The sequence below is a fragment of the Giraffa tippelskirchi genome, chromosome 2 (genome assembly GCF_054371585.1).
Source record: "Giraffa tippelskirchi isolate mGirTip1 chromosome 2, T2T-mGirTip1v1.2.pri, whole genome shotgun sequence".
Classification (NCBI taxonomy): domain Eukaryota; kingdom Metazoa; phylum Chordata; class Mammalia; order Artiodactyla; family Giraffidae; genus Giraffa; species Giraffa tippelskirchi.
This window is the reverse complement of record NC_137276.1, coordinates 97,254,019-97,273,581: the sequence shown is the minus strand read 5'-3', so window position 1 is coordinate 97,273,581 and position 19,563 is coordinate 97,254,019. Positions and strand designations below refer to the sequence as shown.

At 48.1% G+C, this 19,563-nt stretch overlaps 1 protein-coding gene across 2 annotated transcripts in view; it reads left to right on the top strand.

The window, feature by feature from the left end:
* The window catches only part of IL20RB (interleukin 20 receptor subunit beta), a 37,242-nt gene extending 17,907 nt beyond the window's left edge, over window positions 1-19,335 (top strand). Inside the window, exons 2-8 of one of the 2 annotated variants that reach the window (XR_014076678.1) lie at window positions 605-731; window positions 2,299-2,489; window positions 7,660-7,784; window positions 9,948-10,098; window positions 13,947-14,089; window positions 15,361-15,674; window positions 18,355-19,335. Coding sequence is in view for 1 of the 2 variants with exons in the window: in XM_081569701.1 (XP_081425827.1) it covers window positions 605-731; window positions 2,299-2,489; window positions 7,660-7,784; window positions 9,948-10,098; window positions 13,947-14,089; window positions 18,355-18,462 (845 nt within the window). In the remaining variant the exon portion in view is untranslated. The remainder of the gene's footprint in view (window positions 1-604; window positions 732-2,298; window positions 2,490-7,659; window positions 7,785-9,947; window positions 10,099-13,946; window positions 14,090-15,360; window positions 15,675-18,354) is intronic. The other variant, XM_081569701.1, reaches the window with a different exon arrangement.
* The last annotated feature ends 228 nt before the right edge of the window (window positions 19,336-19,563 follow it).

Genomic DNA, 19,563 nt, shown 5'->3' with positions numbered 1-19,563 from the left:
AGGAATCTGGCAGGTTATATTCCATAGGGTCACAAAGAGTTGGTCACGACTCAGCACCCATACACATACATATTATTAATGTTAATATGCTATTCTGTCACCAAAGGGAGAATTACAATGATGATAGCAAAATTTAGCATGAACACAAATATGGTAAAATTAGAGTTGCTTCTAGTTCCAACCAGTCCATCCTAAAGGAGATCAGTCCTAAAGGAGATCAGTCCATTGGAAGGACTGATGTTGAAGCTGAAACTCCAATACTTTGGCCACCTGATGCAAAGAACTGACTCATTTGAAAAGATCCTGATGCTGGGAAAGATTGAGGGCGGGAGGAGAAGGGGATGACAGAGGATGAGATGGTTGGATGGCATCACCAACTCAATGGACATGAGTTTGGGTAAACTCTGGGAGTTGGTGATGGACAGGGAGGCCTGACGTGCTGCAGTTCATGGGATCACAAAGAGTCGGACACGACTGAGCGACTGAACTGACTGAATGATTAGTTCCTAAGCATGTTTGACTTTTCATTAGAAACTAACTTGAAGCTGTGGCATTCTCTGAGGTGAACTCACCTTGTCAGCTTGTCTGTCTCCCTTGGTCCCAGATGGAGTGGCTGTTCTACCTGCCCCCCAGAACCTCTCTGTACAATCAACCAACATGAAGCATGTCTTGACATGGAGCCCAGTGACTGTGCCTGAAGAAATAATACACTATTCTGTCGAGTACCAGGGGTGAGTTTTTGTTGTTGTTGTTGCTGTTGTTTTGTTTTTTAGTTTTTCTTCTTTAGACAGTAGTTGATTCCTGGAGGCACAGCCCTCATTCCAGAGCTCAAGAAGGCTTTGTGAGCCCAGAGAAACATGATTTCCTATGATCTGCCTCCTCTGTCTTCACGGGCCCTGAGAGAATTGAAGCAACAAGGGAACTTGTCCCATGGATTTGACAGTGAACTCTCTGGGAACACAAATGTATATAAACACGTTTTCGTGAAGCTTCTTTCCAACAGTGAGTCAGTTGTCTAAAGCTGAAGAAAATCTTAAGATGAAATGAATTTTCTTTTGACTTGAGGAAGAGAAATTATTTGGAGACTCAGATCTTTTAGGGGTCGGGGAGACCTCAGTTTTCCTGACTGTACGCTTGCCCCCAGGAGCCAAAACAAATTGTGAGCCTATAGGTCAGCTGGCCCTTCTCCAGGTGTCCAGGCCTTCAGAGCTGTCAAGGAATGACAGGGACACAGAAGATACTCAATAAAGTTCATTAACAATTCATACAAACCAAGCAGCTACATGTGTAGACATTCTCCTAGGCTCAGGAGTACAGACCACAAAGTTTCCAGGCAGAAGAAGATTACATTTAGAGGAAGAGACAGTAAAAACTTAAAGAAGTAAGTACACTAGGTCTGCACTGTCCAACGTGCTAGCTACTAGACACGAACAGCTATTTATACTTAAATTAATCAAAATTAAATTCAAAAATCTGTTTCCTAGTTTTATGAACCACATTTCAAGTTCTTAGTAGCCAACTGTGGCTACTGGCTACCGTATAAAACAACACAAATACAGAAGGTTTTCACCATCACAGGAAGTTCTGTCAGGCAGCACTGCTGTAGGTAAGTTCAGATAGAAATCAGTTCTAGGAGGGAGCTAAAATCCAGTGCAACAGCGAGTTGGCTCTGTGGCAGCTTTTTATCTGATGGTTAGGGAAGGTCTGTCTGAGGATGTGATATTTAAGGCACTATATGAAGGACAGGAGCAGGCAACCAGTGTGAATGTGGGGACAGGGCACTGAGACACAGCAAGCACGTTGCCAAGTTGGAGGACTGGTGAGGAGGCCTGTGTGGAGGGAGCATGGCTTTGAGTGGCAGAGCGAGAAGGCCAGAGAGTCTTGTTGGCCAGGGGAGAGTGTGCATTCCATTCTCGGCTCTTTGGAAGTCACTAAAGAGAGAAATGCTCTGCTCTGCTGAGTGACAGATGGTTTGAAGACTGGCAGGAAGGGAAGTAGGAAAATCTGTCCAGAGACACAGCAAGGCGAGGGGTGACAATAGCTGAGACTAGAGTGGTGACCTGCAGATGGACAGACCAGGACAGAGTGGGGTTGATGCCTGGGTTTCCCTTGTCTTTGGAGAAGGAGTCAGGAAGAAAAGATGGTTGGTGATGGAAGAGAGGGGAGGAACGGAATGTGGAGCAAATGCATGTTTTCCTGGCCCATAAAAAGTTAGCGGAGGAGGCGGTTACTTGAAACCATCATTGAGCCTGGGTGGAAGGGCCTGGTGTGACGCTGTCCCCTCCTCTCTTTGGCCAGGGAGTATGAGAGCCTGTACATGAGCCACATCTGGATCCCCAGCAGCTGGTGCTCACCCACCCAAAGGCCTGAGTGCGACATCACGGAGGATATCACTGCCACTGTGTCGTACAGCCTCCGGGTCAGGGCCACCCTGGGCTCGCTGACCTCGGCCTGGAGCACCCTGAAGCACCGATTTAACCAAAACTCAAGTAAGGCCCTTCTCTCCTTACTCCCTCACCCCCAGCAGCCTCCCCTTCAGCAGCCGTGCTCACTGAGACTGTTGGGATTCTTTTCAGCATCAAATGAGTCTTACAAAGTCAGAATGCTGCAAACATAAACAACCCTAACTGGGTCTGTTGAAACCATTGCCAGCTGCTTCCTCTCTCTCATTTTGAAATGAGACTTTGGAAGTCATTCCTGACTGTCTCTGGAAGGAAAACTGCTCTGAAAGTGGGTAGAGGCGCTAGGATGGCCTCTCCCCTCCGTGATCACACATCATTAACTCTTAACACTGCCTCCCATCTGAGGCCTCACCGTCCCCATCTTTGTTGCCTGTGTGAGCATCTTCTTTGGCAATAGGGTCTATACATGATCAGAGTGACCCAAAAGAGCCCTTTGGAAATAAATAACTTTTCTATAGCAATGGAACCTGGCAAATGTATTGAGAAAGAAGTAAGGGAAGAATCTGGATTGGTGACCAAAATGGCAGAGTGCAAACAATGCCCACTGTGTTCAAGGGTGTGTCGGGAAAGAGCAGGAACAGGGTCTGGATGGCTGGGAGCGAGAAAGCAGCTGGTCACATGGTGAAGGTCTTTGACATGAAATCTCATCAGATCAGTAGAGGAGAGTCATGGAAGAGGAGGGGAGCTCGTGCAGGTCTGTCTGCAGAACAATCGCTCTGGCTGTGGTATGGAAAGTGAACTGGAATAAGACAGACCTACAGGCCATGGAAAGAGTGAAGAGAGGGCTGTAACATTCCAGCTGAACCAAGGTGGATCGTGATCCTAGAGAAGGGGGAGGGATGGGAAGAAGAGGACAAATTCTAGAGACATGGTTGAGTTAGAAAGGACAGAGCTCGGTGACCAGTTCCTGTGAGACAGAGTTGGGGGAGATGGTGATGGGACCCAGCTTCCAGATGGGGTTAGTAGGAATGCCATCCAAGAAAGAGAACCCAGGAGGAGCGGCTGGTCTGAGAAATAAGAGATGCTGCTGGCTTTGGGCTCTTTGAGGTTGAGATTCCTATCAGACATCATCCCATGGATGTCTGATTGGCAGTTGGGAATCAGACCCTGGGACTCAGGTCACAGACACACAAAATGAAATTAATAGCTAATGACTTGAGAGCAGGTGAAGGTGTCTAGGGACAAGATATGAGGACAAATAGAAACCAGGCTAGGATTCTGGGAAACCTAGGGTTTAAAGAGAATGGAGGGGAGGGCACCAATAGTGCTGGACAGGGAAAGAGTCAGAGAGGGGAGAACAGACGAGCAGCTGCTGGGCCTGAGGGAGGCCCCCAAATAGGTCCTCTTGAAAGTGGTTTCATGGAGCAGGAGGAGGGGGGATGTTGGGCAGGCTGCCGACTTGGGGATTGAGTAGAGGTAGAAAGACAGATGTGGGCGATGATGTGACCCCCTGGGACACACAGGAAAGGCAAATGAAAGGTCTTCAGGGACCTCTATTCTCTGTGTGACAGGTGACCCTCTGCTGGGAGTGAGGACACAGAGAGATCGGGGCAGCCTCTAAATTAATGGAGTGAGTCAGAGCTTTCTGAGGAGCGTGGGGGTTGGGAGAAACCGGGAGGGTTAGAAGGTGAGGGAGCCCCTGCTGGAGGAGGTTGAGGAAGGTAAATGTAGATCTGAGAGAGAACTTGGTCCTCTAGAGTCAGACAGACGGGGTTCAAATCCCAGCTCAGCCACTTGAGTGAGAGGGGCAATGGCTTGCCTCACTGGGTAGTTGGGGATGAGATGAAAGTGTAAATGCTCAGGGCAGTGCCGCCTTGTAATAGCACTCAGCTATTCGTATTATTATTATTACCCTAGGGATATGCCCAGAGTTGAGAGCCAGCGAGCAGAGGAGGAAGGGAAGAGCTAGGGGGCGGGAGTGGGACCATTGGAATGGATATGTGGGTGTGTTAGTCGCTCAGTTGTGTCCGACTCTTTCCGACCCCATGAACTGTAGCCCACCAGGCTTCTCTGTCCATGGAATTCTCCAGGCAAGAATACTGGAGTGGATTGCCGTTCCCTTCTCCAGAGGATCTTCCCGACCCAGGGATCGAACCCTGGTCTGCTGCATCACAGGCAGATTCTTTACCGTTTGCGCTACAGGGAAGTCCTTTTGGAATGGATACCAGTAGCAATTTTGGTGCAGGATGTGGGCTCCTCTGCCTGCCCTCTCTCCCATGGCACTGGCAGGACATGGTGGAAGCAGTGGGATCCCAGTGCCAGGCCCTGGGGGAGCTGGAGGGGCACCGGAGGCTGCTGCAGCTCTGCCTCTACCCACAGTGCCTGGGCAGCACCAGCACCACCTCCCTCTGGCTCCTGGAAGCACAGAGTTCCAGCCAAGATCATTGCTGGAGGCTGGCAGCTGTTTTTGGAAAGGCAGGCACGGGGCATTTGGAGATAAGGAAGTGTACACAGCTCTGGGGGCGGGTGTGTGCAGTAGCAACTTGCGCTTGAGACAGCCAGTATAAAGAGGAAAAGGGCTTCCTGCCGAGGAGCTGAGGAAAGGTGTCTCTATACCTGCCCCAGAAGCAGAGGATGAGGGTCCTCACGCAGGTGGACCCAGTTGCAGAGCTGGGAGGAAATTGAGACTCCTCAGGGCATGACGTCTGCTTTTTGGCCTTTGAAAAACCCCACCCCGACTTCTCCCTAGACATATGAAAAATCTGGTTTTAAGGCTGTCTTGGAAAGGATCCCCAGTTCTTAAAGGGAAGCCTGTTGAGAGCAGAGGTTCTTAACCTAAATGCAAATTCAAGTCACAGGAGAGCTTTAGAAACCCTGATCTCCGGGACCCATCCCTAGAGTCTGATTTAAGTGATCTAAGCGCATCCTGTTCTTTGGGAGTTAAAAAACACCCCACACAGCAGAGTCTAGAAACGTGGAAAGACATGAGCTCAAAGTCTGGCCATTCAGTGGATGACTCTGGGAATGTCACTAAACCTCTCTGAGGCTCTGCTATGTCATCTGTAAATAAGAGTAGTATTTACTTTCTGAAGCTTGCTGGTTGGATTAAATGAGATGAGTATGTAGGTACATAGGATAGAGGTTCCTGCCACAACATTGTAAAAAAATCATCTGAACTGAAATGACATGCGGTCATTTTGTCTAATTCTATTCTCCACATAGATGGAGACCAGGGGATCCAATTCTAATCATGTTTAACTTAAAAGTGGAGGAGTCAAACATCTCCTTTATTATTGGAGGTGTTTCAGAGGCAGTTCTAGTAGTGCTGTGTGCTCATATGAAGCCTCTGATCCAGGCATGTTTTGCACAGTTGGCCCCTGACTTCCCAAGTCCTCCTGTCCCCTTTCCAGGCAGCTCTTTCAGTTCAGTTCAGTTCAGTCGCTCAGTCGTGTCCGACTCTTTGCGACCCCATGAACTGCAGCACGCCAGGCCTCCCTGTCCATCACCAACTCCCGGAGTCCACCCAAACCCATGTCCATCGAGTCGGTGATGCCATCCAACCATCTCATCCTCTGTTGTCCCCTTCTCCTCCTGTCCCCAATCCTTTCCAGAATTAGGGTCTTTTCCAATGAGTCAACTCTTCGCATGAGGTGGCCAAAGTATTGGAGTTGCGGCTTCAACATCAGTCCTTCCAATGAACACCCAGGACTGATCTCCTTTAGGATGGACTGGTTGGATCTTCTTGCAGTCCAAGGGACTCTCAAGAGTCTTCTCCAACACCACAGTTCAAAAGCCTCAATTCTTCAACACTCAGCTTTCTTCACTGTCCAACTCTCACATCCATACATGACTACTGGAAAAACCATAGCCTTGACTAGACGGACTTTTGTTGGCGGAGTAATGTCTCTGCTTTTCAATATGCTATCTAGGTTGGTCATAACTTTCCTTCCAAGGAGTAAGTGTCTTTTAATTTCATGGCTGCAATCACCATCAGCAGTGATTTTGGAGCCCCAAAAAATAAAGTCTGACACTGTTTGCCCTGTTTCCCCATCTATTTCCCATGAGGTGATGGGACCAGATGCCATGATCTTAGTTTTCTGCATGTTGAGCTTTAAGCCAACTTTTTCACTCCCCTCTTTCACTTTCATCAAGAGGCTCTTTAGTTCTTCTTCGCTTTCTGCCATAAGGGTGGTGTCATCTGCATCTCTGAGGTTATTGATATTTCTGCCGGCAATCTTGATTCCAGCTTGTGCTTCTTCCAGCCCAGCATTTCTCATGATGTACTCTGCATATAAGTTAAATAAGCAGGGTGACAATATACAGCCTTGACGTACTCCTTTTCCTATTTGGAACCAGTCTGTTGTTCCATGTCTAGTTCTAACTGTTGCTTCCTGACCTGCATACAGGTTTCTCAAGAGGCAGATCAGGTGGTCTGGTATTCCCATCTCTTTCAGAATTTTCCACAGTTTATTGTGATCCACACAGTCAAAGGCTTTGGCATAGTCAATAAAGCAGAAATAGATGCTCTTTAGATGCCAGGAAATACTTTGTCCTCTGAAAACTCCTTGCAGGAACTGCCTTTCTGTTGAGTGTCCACTGACCCCAGTACAGGAGGATTTAGCCAGAACACACTCCCAAGCTACAGCCCACAATTGGGGTGGCCCTTCTTGTCTTGCAGTGTCTGGATCTGAGAGGAACGTCTGGATCCATCATCAGTAGACAGGGACTGAAGCCTGTCTGTGTGGGCCCTTTGGTTCCTGGTCTACTAAGTGGAAAGTATCCAGGGGGCCTGCGGGTCTCTCTGTTTCGGATCCTATAACATGAAAGATGGTGTTTGTGCTTAGGCTGTGATTACTAGAGCTGATTCTTGGAATTTGTAAAACCCTCTGACTTTCCAACATCTCCCATAAGGCTATGAGATGAAGACTCCTTGGACTGGGAATAGAAAGGCCAACCCATCCACAGGCTGCTGACCTGCTGGTGTTTGAAAGTTAGCAGCAGACGGTATATATCACTGATCTATGTGAATTGTACTAAATGGTTGTTGTTTATTTTTTTCATTTGCTCATCATTCACAAACAGTTTACTGAGCACCTGCTGAGTACAGTGCTTGCTTCTGCATGCTGTGAAGCCACAACAAAACCCCTCCTTCCCATGAGCCTGGCGTGTTTCCACTGATGATTTGGTCATGGTCTCCCTGGACAGAAATCAGTCCTGCCTGGGACTGGCTTTGACTCTCCCCTTGTCTTTCCAACAGCCATCCTCACCCCACCTAGGATGGAGATCACCATGGACGGCTTCCACCTGCTTATTAAGCTGGAAGACCTGGGGCCCCATTTTGAGTTCTTTGTGTCCTACTGGAGAAGGGAGCCCGGTGCCAAGGTGAGACTTGCAGCCTGGGCCTTTGAGTTAGACTTTGGAGAAGCTCTGAGAGCTGGATGAGGAAGGCTGGCCCCTGCAGTGCCCACTGACTGGGGTGGCCAGAGGATGAGCAGGCCTGGGTGAAATGAGGGAACACAGAGATGGGTGTAGGCTGACAGTGCTGGCAGTGTCAAACTCAAAGGACTGCCTTGGTCCCACCCAGACTTTGGCTGGCAGCCATCTCAGGACACATTCGCTGAAGTAGGGGGGCCACCTCTTTGCCTTAAACTCTGTCACAGTTGGATCCACAATACCTATGCAATGCATTTCTTCTCTCCCATCAGCATATCTTCTCAGCCATTCTTCCCACTGTTTAGGGGCAGCAGACAGGGCTGTTCCAGATCAACTGGATGATTTCATAAGTATACGAGGCCGGTCCCAGCTTCTTGAGGGTGTGCATCTGGGCTGGGTGCAGAATTTGGGGCAGAGAGCCAGGAGCTAGCTTATAAACAACCCTAATTATAAGCCAATGGGCCACCCGGAACGCCTAGATGGGGCGCGGCCTCTCCCTGTGGGGTGGGTTCTGCGGGCCAGGCTGGGTGGGAGGTCAGTTCTCTCAGAGGGAGTGGCTGAGCTGCAGCAGCAGAAGGCATGGAGCATGGGTGCACCTGTGGAGCCCTGTCCAAGCTGAAACGGTGATAAAACCCACTTAGATCAACACAAGAAAAAGTAGGCTGTCATAAGGACTGTTGTTGTTTCGTCACTCAGTTGTGTCTGACTCTTTGCGACCCCATGGAATATAGCCCATCAGGTCAGGTTCCTCTGTCCATGGGATTTCCCAGGCAAGAATAACTGGAGTGGGTTGTCACTTCCTTCTCCAGGGGATCCTTCTGACCCAGGGATCGAACTTGCGTTTCCTGCATTGGCAGGAGGATTCTTTACCACTGAGTCACCAGAGAAGCCCTGTCACAAGGATGAACACGGTGCTGTCGGGGGCCGTCACAGAATCCGTGACTGGAGCAGGCCCAGAGCCAGGCTGCTGCACAGCCTCACTCACCCAGAGGCCCCCGTCCGCCTGGGGAGCCCTTGCTTCCCCCTGGGGGGTCCTCTCTATGCGCTCTGTCTGGGGCCCTCACCCCAGCTTGCCCTGACCCCTCATCACCCCTTCCTGTGAGTGCCTGACTCCCCTTACCGTGTCTTCTCCCCTTGGTCCCTGCTTCTGGCTGCAGGTATTCAGTTCCTCAAACCAGTTCCCAGGACAAGAAATCTGACTGGTCCTGCTGATTTTATCAGGCCAAGTGTAGGGGTTGCCAGTTGCTGGCTGGCCTTTGATAGACCCTTCTCCGGCCCAGGGTACCCCTGACCTAATGCCAGGACATTAGGAGTGTGCCCCACCACACTCCCCTGGAAGTGGAGTAGCCATGGTTTCTAGCATTTACTCCTGCTGGGTCAGGGCCCAGTGGTAGGGCCTGGCACGGCGAGTCAGGCAGATGCAGTCGTGTGGAAGCAGATCAGGGCCTGGGCTGCAGGGAACAGGCGGGTCCCTCAGGTTCTTTGGGAGAGGAGTGCCTGCCCTGAGTCACCTGGGCTTGGCCCAGACAAGCCTCCGCAAGTATCAGGGGGTGGCATAGGTGGAGGGCTGTGTAGATGGATGGACAGACAGTGGATGGGTGGATGCGTGAGGAGGCACTGCCTACTGGCTGCAGTGCTCCTCTTCACTGACCCTCTGGAAGTCATGGCCGGGCCAAGCACGCAGTCAACTTTCTGTCCAAGTACAAGCCTTTCAGAGAGGCCTCCCTGAGCCACTCTGCTGGTGCCTCCTCGTCACTCTCTACCTGCTTGTCCTGCTCCATGATTCCTCACAGCCCTCATCACCACCTGATGTGTGTTATCAATGGTCTGGCTTCCTCATATATGACATAAGCTCCGCGAAGGCAGGAACTTTTTGTTTTGTTCAGTGCTGTGTGTCCCTGTTTTGTTCCGTGCCTAGAACTGTGCCTGGCACACAGTAGGTGCTAAATAAATAAGTCATTTTAAAAAAATGAATGAATGAATAAATGAAAGAATGAGAGGAACATTCTGTGTGCATGCTGGAAAGGAAATATTGAGAGCTTTCCTTCCCTCCTCCTCTCCCTTTCCTGTCCCGCTCTGCTCAGGGTGTGACTGTTTTCTGGTTTCCTAAAGGAACACGTCAAAGTGGTGAGGCCCGGGGTCCTTCCCGTGTACCTGGAGACGGTGGAGCCCGGGGCGGCATACTGTGTGAAGGCCCGGACGTTCGTGAAGGCCATTGGGCGGCACAGTGCCTTCAGCCAGACAGAATGTGTCAAGGTGCAAGGTAAGGCAGCCTGGCTGCCCCTCCTGCGGGCGCACGGCACCTGCTGCTTCCTCTGGCTCTGAGTCTCCCCTTGGTTTCCCTGACCTGCTCCCCCAGGCTGCACGGGTTCCGGTGGTGAAATTGTGCTGTGTTCTAATCCCCACCCCAACCCTGAGGTAAAAGTCCACCCTCGGGCTGGGTGGGGGTCCCTTGGCAGCTATCTGGCACACTTTCCCCTGAAAGCTTCCGAGGCCTGAGGACAGACTTTGCAAAGCTGGTTGACCAGGTGGCCGCTGCCTATGAATCAGGGACCAGTGCAGGTGAGCCAGCTGGAGCCCCTGAAAGTCAGACCTCATGAGAGGGTGCCCACTGTGTAGCACAGCTGCTCTCAGCTGCCTGATGGAAAGTCTGCAGAATCCTCTTCTTTAATTTTCTTCCCTTAAATTTTCTATGGTGTACAAACCTACAATGAAAAGAAACAAAATGAAACCCCAGATCCCATGATTCTGCCATACAGACACTGCTAGTGACATTTGTGTATAGCTTTTTAGTTTTTAAAATATAATTTTGAATATTTGGTACATATATATTTCAAAAAATATGATAAGAATTTGGAAGAATTGGCTTCCTCCTCCTCTTCCTCACCCATGTCATTCCTACTCACCCATGTCATTCCTACTCACTTCCCCATAGGGGTTAGCTCTTTGTATATCTTTCTGAAAACTTCCCAATGCATTTATAAGTAAATGGGAATAAATTATTATGTATTTTTCTTCTTTTTAGCACAAATGGTAGCATATTCCGTGCACTGTTCTGGATCTTTTTATAGATCTTCTGGATCTATAAAGTCTTTTTCACTTTATACATATTATGGATTTTTCCATATCTAAAAAAGAATTTCTTTAACCTTCTTTCACTAGCTACCTAGTATTCCATTGTGTGTTGTGTACCCATAACTAATTTAACTACCCCTCTATTAAGAGGTGGGCTTCCCCGGCGGCTCAGCAGCAAAGAATCTGCCTGCAAGGCAGAAGACACAGGAGACAGGGATTTGATCCCTGGGTTGGGAAGATCCTCTGGAAGAGGGCATGGCAACCCACTCCAGTATTGTTGCCTGGAGAATCCCATGGACAGAGGAGCCTGGTGGGCTACAGTCCATAGAGTTGCAAAGAGTTGGAGATGACTGAAGCAACTGAGCACACACGCATGCTATTGAGAGGTATTTAGGTTTTTTCCTGATATTTTGCTATTATAGCCAATGTTCTTGTTAGTTACCTTGTACATAGATCATTTGCTGGTGTATGTGAAGGATAAATTCCTGGCAGCAGAGTTGCTGGGTCGAAGGGATACACATTTGAATTTTGGCTGCTGTTTCCAAATTATCCTCTCAAGGGGTGTTATCCTTCATGTAGGCATATGTTCCAGTTGTATTATATGTATGTTTTGTGTCTGCTTTTTCACAAATATCATATCAAAAACATTTTTCATGAAGACACTCTGATTACCATTTTATACTATCTTTTAAAACCATGTAGGTCAAGCTCATTAAAAAATTCAGACAACAGAGAAGTATGTAGAGTAAGAAGTGTGCGTACGTGTGTGTGAGCTCAGTTGTGTCTGACTCTTTTGTGAGCCCATGGACTATAGCCCGCCAGGCTCCTCTGTCCATGGAATTTTCCAGGCAAGAATCCTGGAGTGGGTTGCCATTTCCTCCTCCAGGGGATCCTCCTGATCCAAGTTTTCCATTCTCCCCACACCACTGAGGAGGTTTCCTTTGGCAAGTGTGGTGTTTAATTTTGCAATCATCGTGTGAGGCCAGAACTCACAAGCACAGTTGGGACTATACTATGCTTACTGCTCTGTACCACCCTCACCTTCACTTGGTATTGCTATTGTGAACATCTGTTCGTGTCAGTACATATGGATCTACCTCATTTTTAAAGATGCATAACAAGCCAATGTGTGGATGTGTCAAAATACATGTAACAGAACCCCATAACTAGGCATATTCTGTGCTTTCCAGTGTTTTGTGACTACCACCCATGCTGCAGTGAACAAGCTTGTGTATATTATGTATCCCAATTCTCATTTTAATAGCTGACCTCCTGACCTGCCATGCTGATATCCGATGATGTAGTAAATCATCCTCTACTTGGGGATATTTAGGTCATTTCCATCTGCTCTTTTAAAAAAAAATTATTTAGTTTTGTCTGCTGGGTCTTTGCTACATGTGGAATTTCTCTAGTTGCGGCAAGCAGGGGCTATGCTCTACGTGCAGAGCTCAGGCTTCACATTGCAGTGGCTTCTCTTGTTGCAGAGCACGGGGGCCTCAGTAGTTGCAGCTCATGGGCTCTAGAGCACAGGCTCAGTAGTTGTGGCACGTGGGCTTAATGGTTCAGTGTCATATAGGATCTTCCCAGACCAGGGATCAAACCCATGTCCCCTGCATTGGCAGGTGGATTCCTAACCACTGGACTACCCCCGGAAGTACCCATTTCCATCTGCTTTTGAAGATGATATTCATTCACTGATTCATTCATTCATTCAGTGAATAATTACTCAGCACTGTCACTGGGATATAGCAGACAAGTCCCTGCCCTCACTGAGCTTACCTTCTAGTTGAGTAGACAGACTATAAACAAGTAAGCAAATAAGATGGTTTCCTTTGGTGGTTCGTGCTATGAGGGAACTCACCAGAGCATGCTGGGGTGCTCGGTGCTGCTTTGAGCTCAGTGGACAGCTGGTTACGAGGCTGTGGCTCTAAGCTAGACGTTGCTGTGAATTGCTTTATGTGTATGTTTTCTTCTTTGGAATTATTCTTTGGAATCTACTCACAGGAGCGGATGAAAGAGTCTGAACATTTGTTTATCTCCTGATGCATGCTCTGTGCTCAGTCACTCAGTCATGTTTGACTCTTTTGCACCCCCGTGGACTGTACCCCACCAGGCTCCTCTTTTCATGGGGTTTTCTAGGCAAGAATACTGGAGTGGGCTGCCATTTCCTTCTCCAGGGAATCTTCCTGATCCACGGATTGAACCCATGTCTCCTGCATTGGCAGGCAGAATCTTTACCACTGAGCCTCCTGGGAAGCCCCATCTCTTGATGTGTACTGCCAAAATAGTTTTGAAAATCATTGAGGAGACCCTCCCAGCTTCTCTGTAGCTGTATTGGCTGTGCCACCCTTCACACTGTGGGTGAGCAGCCCAGCCCAGAGGGGCTACACGAATAAGACAGAGAGATGGGAAAATAACCCATCCCCCACTTCCACATCTCCAGATGCTCAGACTTGGCACTTTCTGATACATCACTTAGTAGCATTTGGAGCACAGCCTCCCTGTGTGACCTGGGGTAAGTCACTTAACCATAACCAGGACTTAATACATCAGAGTTATTATGTGACTGTGTATCTGAATTCAGTATTTTCCTCCATAATACAGATCAATGCCAAGGGAAAAATTGTGAAACACACTTTGTTTTCAGTACTGCCCAGCTCCCTTCTGGGCTGTGCTCTTGGGCGCCGTCCTCTCATCCTGCCTGGGGGCCTGGCTCTCTGCCTTCCTTCTGGCAGTGGTGCCAAGGTGCGTGCAAACACAGCTAGTGGTTAATGCACGAGGCTCCTCCCTTTTCCTTCCCAAGAAAAAGACTGTAATCTTCCTTGGCTTTCTGGAAACCAATCTGGATTCCAGAAAAACGATTGAATGGTGGTCACTCTTGTCCCTGGGGCATATGTCAGATCTCAGGGTGCCAGAGTCTTCTCTCTTGATCCGTCTGCAGAGCCAGTCCCAGGAAGGCCAGGGAGGCCCAGGACTGGCGAGCGAGCTGGTCTTCACTGATGTCTCCTAAGCCAGTTCCTGTCTTTCTGTTTCCAGGAGAGGCCCTGCCCCTGGCGCTAGCCCTGTTCGCCTTCGTGGGCTTTGTGCTGATCCTGGTGGTGGCGCTGCTCTCTGTCTGGAAGATGGGCCGGCTGCTCCAGCACTCCTGCTGCCCCGTGGTGATGCTCCCCGACACCTTGGTAATTGCTCTTCTTCCTTTCAGCATGACGCGCTGTCCAGATGTCATCTGGGCCTGAGTGGGGCATGGACCTCCACTTCGTGGGTTTACAAGCATTTACACCAAGAAGGGAGAAGGACCTCCCTTCTAATCAGAGGGGCTGGGAGACCGCCCTTCTGGGTGGAGGTGGCCTCCCCCAGGCTCCCATCAGGCCTCTGCTGCTTGTCCCCAGGGCCTGGCACAGCCAAGGCAGCAGGTGTGTAGCCCAGCCCAGGAGCTCGGCGTTCCAGGAATCATGCACAGTCTTACCCTGAGGACCAGCCTGCCGGGCCTTCTTGGCCCTCTCCCATCATTATAATATTAGCTACATCCAGAAACATGTTCCAACACAACAGAATCAGTTCATACACCAAGAGTATCCTGGGTTCTTGGGGTGAGGTGCACGTGTGTGAGTGTGGGGCATGTGGACAGTGCTTTACCTTTGGCTGGGGAAGGGGAACTATCCAGACCTGCCCAGTGACTACCCCAGGTGAGGGGTTCCCACAGCTCACAAGCCAGGAGGACCCTGGGCCATCGATCTGAGTCTCCCAGTGGGGGCAGGCCCTGTGTGCTTTGCAGGGGTAGGGGGAAATGCAAAAGCAGGCCTCCAGAGCTCCCTCCATGTTGCATCTGTACAGAACTTCAGGAGCACAAGGAAAGCCCTCAAATGATAAGAGCTCCTAGGAATCCTAATGCATTCTGTTCTTGTTGTTTAGTCTCTAAGTCGTTTCCAACTCTTTGCCACCCCATGGACTGCAGCATGCCAGGCTCCTCTGTCCTCCACTATCTCCCAGAGTTTGCTCAAATTCATGTCCATTGAATCAATAATGCTATCTAACCGTCTCATCCTCTGCCGCCCCTTTCATCTTCTGCCTTCAATCTTTCCCAGCATCAGGGTCTTTTCCGATGAGTCGGCTCTTTGCATCAGGTGGCCAAAGTATTGGAGCTTTACCTTCAGCATCAGTCCTTCCAATGAACATTCAGGGTTGATTTCCTTTAGGAGTGACTGATCTGATCTCCTTTCAGTCCAAGGGACTCTCAAGCTTCTGGGAAAATCCAAGCAACTGAGATGAGACCAGAGACAAGAGATTCTGTGAGAGAATCTCCACTTTGGTCCATGGAAGATAAATGCCGTGATCCTTGACCCCCTTTTGCCTCTCTGTTCCCTTTACCATCCTTCCTACATTGTCCCAGTGTCTTCCTACATGCATTCCTTTCCATAAGGCTTTTGATTTCTATTCTGTTTTCCCCCAGATTTTAATGTGGACAATTTCTCTGAGTATATGCATTTCCTGCAGTGCTGTGTGAGAAACAGATCGCTAGTGTCCATCAAACCCCAAACAAGTTCTGGAGCTGCACACCTCCACTGCCATCTCCCCCCATCCTCAGCCTCGACTTTAGTACAGGCTAGCTGCACTTCAGCATCGGCCTTAGTCATAGATAAACCTCCAAACTATTAAAAAGCAACTTCCAGCCAACCTTGAAAAATCCATGCATCTTTCCAATTAAACCATGGAAAATTACCAAGTGGAAATCCTTGACGAGCTTCAAAAAGTCCTACTGAGCTTGTAAGTGGTTTTATCTGTTTGGATTAAATATTTCCTGTCTACATCTGTAATTTTACAGTTGGTGATGGTTGCGCTCTGAAATATACCATTAAGAATGTCTTTCCATTCAAGTTTATATCACTAAGGAACAGCCTAAAGCCAAAGTATATATGCAAGGAGAATTATATTAAGACTGCTCAGTGTCTGTTCCCTATTTTAAAATATAATGTGTTTCCCTTGTCTTTTATCCATAATTGCTTCATGGAGATGGAGGCTTTGGTGCTAAAGGTCTTACTTTCCTTCTGTGACTCACTTTATTCTTTCTCTTCTTGCTGTCACATTCCACTGTAATGTGGGTAGCCAACATCAAGATGGCCGCACGTTAGTCATCTCTGAATTGAGATATGCTTCAGTGCACTATCCCAAGTCCGACTCTGTGCGCTTCATAGAAAGTGGAGTCTGTGAGCAGAGACAGACTCAGAGACTTAAAGAACGAACTTACGGTTGCCAGGGGGACGTGATACTTAGGGAGCTTGGGATGGACAGGTACACACTGCTATATTTAAAATAGATAACTGACAAGGACCTACTGTTTAGCACATGGAACTCCACTCAATGTTATGTGGCAGGCTGAATAGGAGAGGAGTTTGGGGGAGAATGGATAAATGTATATGTATGGCTGAGTTCCTTTGCTGTCTATCACAACATTGTTAATTGGCTATGTGCTGTGCTAGGTCACTTCAGTCATGTCTGACTCTTTGTGATCCTATAGCCCACCAGGCTCCTGTGTCCATGGGATTCTCCAAGTATGAATAATAATCAACTATACCCCAATACAAAATAAAAAGTTAAAAACAAAAAAAGAAAGTGAAGTTTGTGAACTCAGATACCTCAGGGGCCTAGACAGGTACAGAAGAAAAAAAGGGCCCAGAAAAAAAAAAGAGTGTACAGTGCAATAAGTGTGACTTAATAGGGAGAGACGGATATGGGGACCAAGGTGCACATGCCCCAGCTCAAGAAAGCATCTGCTTCTCAGTTCAAGCAGGTTCCTACCAAGAGGGGATGTGAGCTGGTGCTCCCTGGGCTCTACGTTTGAAATGAGAAACCAGAAATCTAGACTTTATAATAAATCTCCTGATTTTTGAACATTAAGAACTAATTCGAGTTTGTATATATATATATTAGCTAAACCTTGCTTGAAAGCCTGTTCTGACCTACGGGATGACAGTTTTGTACCTTCCGAAATTCTGAGATTATGCTGTTTCACTTTAACATCCTAGAACTACACCATCCAAAACAGTAGCTGCTAGCGTATGTGATTATTAAGCACTTGAAATGTGACTGGTCCAAATTGAGATATGCTGTAACTATAAAATAAACAATAGATTTTGAAGGCAGTACAAGGAGAGTATAAAATAGTTTATTAATAATTTATATTGATTATATATTGAAATAACATTAAAAAAATAAAGTATATTATTAAAATTAATTTTACCTATTTCTTTTTAGCTTATAAAATGTGCTACTAGAGGATTTTTAATTGCACATGTAGCTCCCAGTACATTTCCATTGGATAGCGCTGCTCAAGAGTTTAAGAAACAATCAGGTGTCAGCACCGCCGATGTAGGTAGCCAGTGTCCTGAGAACAAGTGGACCGGCAGTGTGAATTGATGGTGGGCTCCACACTGACATCCTGTTTGGTGAGCCCTGCTTGTACACTGTCCTTGCCCATTGTTTGCCTGTGGATGCAGGAGTAAGCCCTGAAGCCACTTCTTTACAAACAAGATCCAGAGCAACTGACTGGATGAAGCTGTTGTCTCCTGGGGACTGGGGTGGAGGAAACCATGGTGCCTACCTGTCTGTGCCCATGTGCCACTCTTCAGAGTAATAATGGTAATGATGGGCAGGGCTTTGGGAGAAGCTGTTGAAGAGTCAAGTGAGTCTGGTGGAAGTGACTGAGTTAGCAACAGTGGAGAGAGTTACCTTGAAAGGAATATACCTGCATTTTTACCATCAGTTATGACGATGCATTGGGGTCACTGGGAGAAGATGGCAAGAAAGTGAAATACGAGTAGGAAGGGACTTCTGTCTATGGAAAACCATCCCTGGAGCAGACATCCTGCTGGTGCTGTTTGTAGAGCGCCTTGGACCACTGTCCTCAGAGCTCTCTGGTGGAAGAAGGCCTGAGTTTTGGAACCAGCACTACATGCTGGGCTTTTGTGGGACAGGGTCCCTGAGGAGGCAGGGCCCCAAGAGATCTGCTGGTCAGTGACATGGGAAATGACCTCAGTAGAATGGCAAGCCCATGCTCTAGGGGTTAGAATTGTCTTTAGGTCTTTTTTTTTTTTTAAGTTTATTTATATGGCTGCATTGGGTCTTGGTTGCAGTATGTGGGAAATCTGTTGTGGCTCAGAGACTCACTAACTGTGGCTCATTCCAGAGTGTGTGGGTTCAATAGTCGCAAAGCATGGGCTTAGTGGCTCTGAGGCACATGAAATCTTACTTCCCTGATCAGGGACTGAACTTGTGTCCCCTGCATTGGAAAGCGGATTCTTAACTTCTGGACCACTAGGGAAGTCTCTTTGGGCTTTTTAGCTGCTAGAAAGTTAATGAGTCAAATAGTTGGGATTTTTGGTGATATTCTCTTCAACTCTGACTATGACTATTAACCTAGTGAATATGAATGAAAATTGTCTTTCAGAAAATAACAAACTCACCCCAGAAGTTAATCAGCTGCAGAAAAGAAGAGGTAGAAGCCTGTGTGACTTCAGGGCTGTCTTCTGAGGAGCTCCTCAAGGCCTGGATCTAGCAGATGAAGCCAAGAAATCTGGGCTGTAGGACACAGAAGCCACGAGGGGAAAGGCCATGCTTGTTTTCCTTCAAGGACAAAAGACAAGAGAAGAGCCTGCTATGTCCACATCTAGAAGCAACTGCCAGAGGCAGGGTGGTATGACTGATGGAGTGCTAAGAGGGGGGTCAGTGTGACCTCCAACACTGGATCTCTGCCGTCTACTAGCAGGATGACCCTGGGGGAAAATGACTTAGTCTCTCTGCCCCTCAGTTTTGTCATCTGTACAATGGTTAATTACTTGACCATTAAACCATGTGTGTGTATATATATATACATATTATCTCTCTGCCACTTGCAGAGCTGTCGGTAAATTGGCAACATTGTACATTGTGATTGGTTCTGCTTTTCTGAAGAGCAGCAGGTCCGTGTGTAACAGGGATGATCAGAGACTACACAAGCAATGGCCACTTTCCTGGAGGAAACTTTGAAGATGAAAGGAAGGGTGGTTACAAGGTTGATTTCACTTCAAGCCAAATGCCTGTGCGTGCATGTGGGCTAAGTCACTTCAGCCACATCTGACTCTTTGTGACTCTATGGACTGTAGCCCGCCTGTGCAGAGGTGACTGAATGGCTCAGCCAGCAATAAGATCTGTGGCCTAGAGGGAGATTACAGCCCCACTGAAAATGGGCTGCGCATGGATGCTGCTGAACTGTGAAATGCTGTGCAGGGTGAATAGGATGTGGACGCTGAGGACAAGCAGCTGAAATGAGTGTGCACGATGAGACGAGACTGCAGAAGGCTGTCCATCATAAGTGTAATGTTTTCTGTGTTCCTTTTTCCTGTGGCGTTGTTACTGTACAGCATGAAAAATAAAAAGAAGTCACCTTGGGTAATCATTTTGGTTTCTTCCAAAACAGTGGTCATTAGGGTTCGAGTTACATCATCAACCTTGAGTCCAGGCTGCATGAAGGCCACCTTTGGTTAGGATGTTGAGGGTAAGCCCAGGTAGGGGATGGAGCAGGGGTAGAGTAGGGGACAGCGTCTGGCTGCATGGGGGCTCTGACTGAGGCAAGGTGCTCCTGGGTATTCCTGAGGGCCTCACACTACAGGAAATCCCT